At 43.7% G+C, this 5,613-nt stretch overlaps 1 protein-coding gene across 3 annotated transcripts in view; it reads left to right on the top strand.

Annotated features, from left to right (window-relative positions):
• Psmd9 (proteasome 26S subunit, non-ATPase 9) overlaps positions 1-5,613 on the top strand; it is a 31,522-nt gene that overhangs the window by 8,183 nt on the left and 17,726 nt on the right. The window contains exon 1 of one of the 3 annotated variants that reach the window (XM_050146407.1): positions 270-509. The exons of 1 other annotated variant lie outside the window; for it this stretch is intronic. In XM_050146407.1, the coding sequence (XP_050002364.1) occupies positions 372-509 (138 nt within the window). In that variant the 5' untranslated portion in view covers positions 270-371. Of the gene's footprint in view, positions 1-269; positions 510-5,613 lie in introns of those variants that run through there. One more of the 3 variants, XM_050146405.1, reaches the window with a different exon arrangement.

Here is a 5,613-nt window from a genome sequence, read left to right as displayed (position 1 = left end):
AAAAAAAAAAAAAAAAAAAAAAAAAGAAAAAAAAAAAGAAAAGAAGAAAAAGAAAAGAAGGAAGGAAGGAGGGAGGCAGGGAGGGATGAAGGAAGGAAGGAAAAGGAAGGAAGGAAAAGGAAAATCAGCTGGGAAGTGAGAGTATGAAAGGGTTAGGCTGTCCGTGCCTCCACTCGTGCCTGCCGAGTCATCGGAAAACCACGTGGTGTATCTAGCTGGGGCTTCCGGTGATCAAAGCTTCACCCTCTGCGTTTCCCGGCGCTGCAGCTCTGCCTGGGTATTTTGGACCTTGGAGGGATCCGTAGTCCCCGTCTCTGCCGGCGTCCGTAACCGGGAAACCGAGCGTCCGGCGCCGCAGGTTGTGGTCCGCGATGTCTGGTGAGGAAGTCCCGCGTAAGGCAGAGTCCTCCGAGGCCCGTGCGGCCGCTGTCAGTGACATCCAGGAGCTGATGCGCCGCAAGGAGGAGATCGAGGCGCAGATTAAAGCTAATTACGACGTCCTGGAAAGCGTGAGTGTGGCTAGGGCTCCGGGCTGAGAGGACGGCGAGGCTTGCGGACGCGAGGCCCAGGGGTGCCTGCCAAGCACTAAGCGCTTTCCATCCGTTACCCCGTAACAACCCCTTGACGTGGGACTTATTTTCATTTTCGGAAGCATTTAACTTTGTTTTTAAATGCTGCCCAAGCTGGCCTCGAACTCCTGAGCTTGCTTCAGCTTTCCAAGTGCAGGAGTTACAGGTCGGAGCCATCATGACAGGCCTGAAGCATTAGTTAAACTTCATGGTCACAAAGATAGAATATTTGCTGAGGCGTATGATAGTCACCGCTGTCACCGTCCATGGATAACGTTCCCGGATTTGGCGTACCCGCTTTTCATTGGGCCGCAATAAACGTCATCAGTGAGAGGGGGCTGGAGAGATGGCTCAGTGGTTGAGAGCATTGCCTGGTCTTCCAAAGGTCCTGAGTTCAATTCCCAGCAACCACATGGTGGCTCACAACCATCTGTAATGAGGTCTGGTGCCCTCTTCTGGCGTGCAGACATACAGACAGAATATTGTATACATAATAAATAAATAAATATTAAAAAAAGTCATCAGTGAGAATTAACTGGGCCCCTTTTAAAAGGTAGGCTAGGCTATAGCCAGGAGAGGCAGCCTTACCTGTAATCCCAGCACTTGGAAGGTGGAGGCAGGAGGATCTGGAGTTCAGGGTTATCCTTGGCCACATAGTTAGCTCGAGGCCAGCCTGGGCTATATTGTACTCTGTCTCAAAAATTAAATATAATAAAATATATATGCAGTTTCTAATTGGGGTGGGGAACAGACTCTGCATTTCAGGAAAACTCCTGGCAGCGCTACAAAGGTGAGTGACAGGTAAAGCTCATTATCCTTACTGTAAAAGGGGGAAACTGAGGCCCAGAGTGGAGCAAATGCTTGCCAGGTTAGGAAGTGGCAGTGGTGGGTCAGGTTCTATGATTTGTCTTCCTCCAAAGTAGACATTTCTTTTTTCTTAAAAATCACAAGTCACGGTCTGGAGAGATGGCTCAGAGGTTAGTTAAGAGCATTGACTGCTCTTCCAGAGGTCCTGAGTTCAATTCCCAGCAGCAACCACATGATGGCTTACAACCATCTGTAATGAGATCTGGTGCCCTCTTCTGGCGTGCAGGTATACACGCAGGCAGAACACTGTATAAATAATACTTAAATAAATCTTAAAAAAAATCACAAGTCACTTTGTAGAGGAAGGGGAGACAAAATCAGACCCGGATAGGCTGGGTAGACGGGACTAAGAGGATGAGGTATCACGTGGAGGTGCCATGTTGTGGATATTAGTTAAATGTAGTTTTTTTTTTTTCTTTTGTCTCTTTGGAGGTCTGACACCCAGCTTCCAAATAAATATATGGGGTCTTATTCTTACTTATGAATGCCCAGCCTTAGCCTGGCTTGTTGCTAGCCAGCTTTTCTAACTTAAATTATCTCGTTTCTCTTTAACTACTTTTTGCTTCTGGGCTTTTTACCTTTCTTTATATATTTTTCTTTCCGTCTTCCTCTGAGACTGGCTGGGTGGCTGGCCCCTGGCATCCTCCTCTCCTCCTTTTCTCCTTCCTCTTGTTTATTCTCTCTGCCTTGCAGCCCTGCCTATCCCTCTTCTGTTATTAGCTGTTCAGCTCTTTATTAGACCAATCAGGTGTTTTAGGCAGGCAACGTAACACAGCTTCACAGGGGAAAACAAATGGAACATAAAAGAAAGCAACACATATCTGCATCATTAAACAGATGTTCCACAGCCTAAACAACGGGACACAGCTTAGCTGATAGTCCACAGCAGCACCACATACTAGGTACTATCTTACCAGGTGCTGACCCGACGCCCAAACCATACTGACTGTGTGTGCTATCAGGGAACTGTCACAGCTACTCACTGTCAGTTGGTGTGTGCCCCTGAAGCTCAAAGAGGCGAAATCAGGGGCTGGAGAGAGAGTGCAGTGGTTACGAGCACTGGCTGCACAATCATGAGGACTGGAGATCAGATCTACCCCTACTATATAACAGTCCACATGTCCCACAGACACCTCTAACTCCATACCCTCGTGGATACATTTAAACAGACATGTTAACAAACACAAATCACTTTTTAAAAATGTGTGTGTATTCATATATATTAATATTTATACATATGAAAGGAGAAGTCATTTGCTTAAAGTCACAAGTGGGTTTCAGCCCTTGGGGTTGGTCAAATAGAATCAAACATCTCATGTATTATTATTCTTTGGTATTGGCCTCCTGTTTACCATTTAGCCGGATATGGTGATGTATACTTGCAATCTCAGTACTTAGGAGGCAAAGGCTGGGAGATTGTCCCATGTTCAAGGCCTGTGTGGTCTACACAGAGTTCCAGGGCTATGTAGTGAAATAGCAAGATCCCGTCTTAACAGCGGTGGGGTCGGGGAGGGGAGATACCGGAGATATAGCTCTGTTTGTAAAGTGCATCTCTCAAAAGCCTGAAGACCTGAGTTCAGTCCCTAGACTCCACGGGTATAGTTGTTCATGTTCGTACCAACTGGAGAGGCAGAGACAGGGAGATCGCTGGGGTTTCTGGCTAGCCAGTCTAGCCTGATTGATGAGTTCTAGGCCAGTGAGACACCCTGTCTCAAAGGAGGTAGATGATGTTCCTGAGGATGTCCCCGCAGCTTGTCCTCTAACCTGCACATGCGTATGTGCACACACAGGTGCACCTGCATTCATACACATACACATGCGATAAAAACCAAATAAGAAGAGGAAAATTTATAATTACATTGCACATGGAATCTGAGGCTATTTGCTAGTTTCTCTTAAATATAAGGCGATAGTGTGTTAATTGCCTTTAATTTATTGTATGATTGCTGAGGGCTTTTAGCATAAATATCTGCTCTGATTTTTTTTTTTTTTTTTTTTTTTTGAAACAGGCTCTTGGTAGGAAGCCTAGGCTATGTAGTAAGACCCTGCCGAGAAAGAGAGAGAGAGGGAGGGGGGGAAGTAAGGTAAAGAGAAAGGAAAATGATAGAAGTATTAAAACCTTTCATTTTGGGGCTGGAGAAATGACTCAGTGGTTAAGAACACATTGGCTGCTCTTCCAGAGGTCCTGAGTTCAATTCTCAGCAACCACATGGTGGTTCACAATCATCTGTAATGGGATCTGATGCCCTTGTCTGGCCTGCAGGCATGCATACAGACAGGTCACTCATTAAAAAAAAATACATAAAACCTTGTATTTCATAGTACTTAGTCACGAATGTGAAAAGAGAAGGAGACAGTGGTTGCAGATCATCCAATAAGAAGCTAGTGCCTGGGATATAGTAAAAGCAGCAATAAATACACAAGTAAATAAAAAAGTTAGCAAAAGACATAGGATATAAATGGACATTCCTCAAATAAAATATGTATGGTTGATAAATAAGCACATAACACATTTGGAACAGGCCCTGGAGACAACTCACTGATCAAGAGCTCTGGCTGCTCTTTTAGAGGGCCTGGAGTCAGTTTCCAGCACCCTTATGGTAACTTAAAACCAGTTCTGACTCCTCTTCCGGGGACCTGATGCCTCTTCTGACCATTGTGGTCACTGTATGCACATGGTTCGCATGCATACATAGAGGCAAAACACTCATACACAAAATACATCTTAAAAGCGAGACATGCTATCATAGCGAGATACTACTTTATACTTGCTAGGGATGGGTATAATGAAAATGTAGGTAATATCTTAGGGGGAACACAGAGAAATAGGAAACTTCATACAACTGTAAGATGGTGTAACTGCTGTCCAAAATTGTTTAGCAGTTTCTCAAAAAAATTAAACAGTTATATAACCCAAAAAAACCCATTCCTCCAATGTGATAATTATGATAGTTGCAAATATATATTCCTCCCAAAATTCATACACATTGTTTAAAATATCCAAGAAGTGGGAATTGACACAGTTATTCTTCAAGTAACAGATAAATACAGTCTACCCATATGGTGGGCTATTATTTGGAATAATAAAAGGAATAGTGAATTAATCATACTATAATTAGTAATAGTCATGCTATAATGTAAATGAGCCTCACAAACATTGTGATAAAGAACTTATAAAACACCATGAATTGTATGTCTTCTCTCTCACATCTTACTGTGTGCTTCTGGCTAGTTCCCTGTACTTACTATATAGCCCAGGCTAACCTTGAACTCTTGGCAATCTTCCTGCTTAAGCCTCCTGAGTGCTGGGATTATAGGTCAGCACCACTACACCTAGCTTTTTATTTGATACACATCTGGGTAAGAATCCAGACTAGGCTTGAACTCACTCTGTAATTTTGTAATTTTCCTGTTTTGGCTTGCCACATGTTGGGCTTATAAGAGTGTGTCAGTGTGGTTCTATGTATATGAAATGTCCTGTTCTGAATCTCTGAAGTCTCCCCTGAAGACCTGAATATTAAAAGTTTGGTGTCTAGGGTGATGCTCTTGAGGCATGTGGAACCTTTAAGAGATGGAGCTCTGTAGGTCTTTGGAGGCATGCCTTTGGTGGGGTAGTTACTGTGGGTCATTGGAGGTGTGTCCTTGCTGGGGTAGTTACTGTGGGTCATTGGAGGTGTGTCCTTGCTGGGGTAGTTACTATTGATCATTGGAGCTGTTCTCTTGCTGGGGGAGTTACCATAGGTCATTGGATGTGTGTCCTTGCTGGGGTAGTTACTGTTGATCATTGGAAGCATGCAGAGGTGGTGGAGCCACAGTCCTTTCTGTTTTTTGCTCCCAGGATGATGGAAGTGGTTTCCTCCATGTGGATGTTCTGCCTGTGCATAAAGCTAAAAACAATGAGTGTCCAAAAATAACATACATATATACATACATACATACATACATACTACATACATACATACATACTACATACATACATACTATGTGACTGTCCAGTTCTGTATTGAAACTTGAAAACTATGAGCCCAACCCCGCAACTGACAAAGGTCTGATCTCCAAAATACATAAAGAACTCAAGAAACTAGACCGTAAAAGGCTAATCAACCCAATTATAAAATGGGGCACTGAGCTGAACAGAGAATTCTCAACAGAAGAAGTTCAAATGGCCAAAAGACAC

Source organism: Alexandromys fortis, unplaced genomic scaffold (assembly GCF_014885135.2).
Source record: "Alexandromys fortis isolate MF-2015 unplaced genomic scaffold, M_Fortis_MF-2015_v1.1 scaffold_56, whole genome shotgun sequence".
Classification (NCBI taxonomy): Eukaryota; Metazoa; Chordata; class Mammalia; order Rodentia; family Cricetidae; genus Alexandromys; species Alexandromys fortis.
This window is presented reverse-complemented; position numbering and strand designations above follow the sequence as displayed.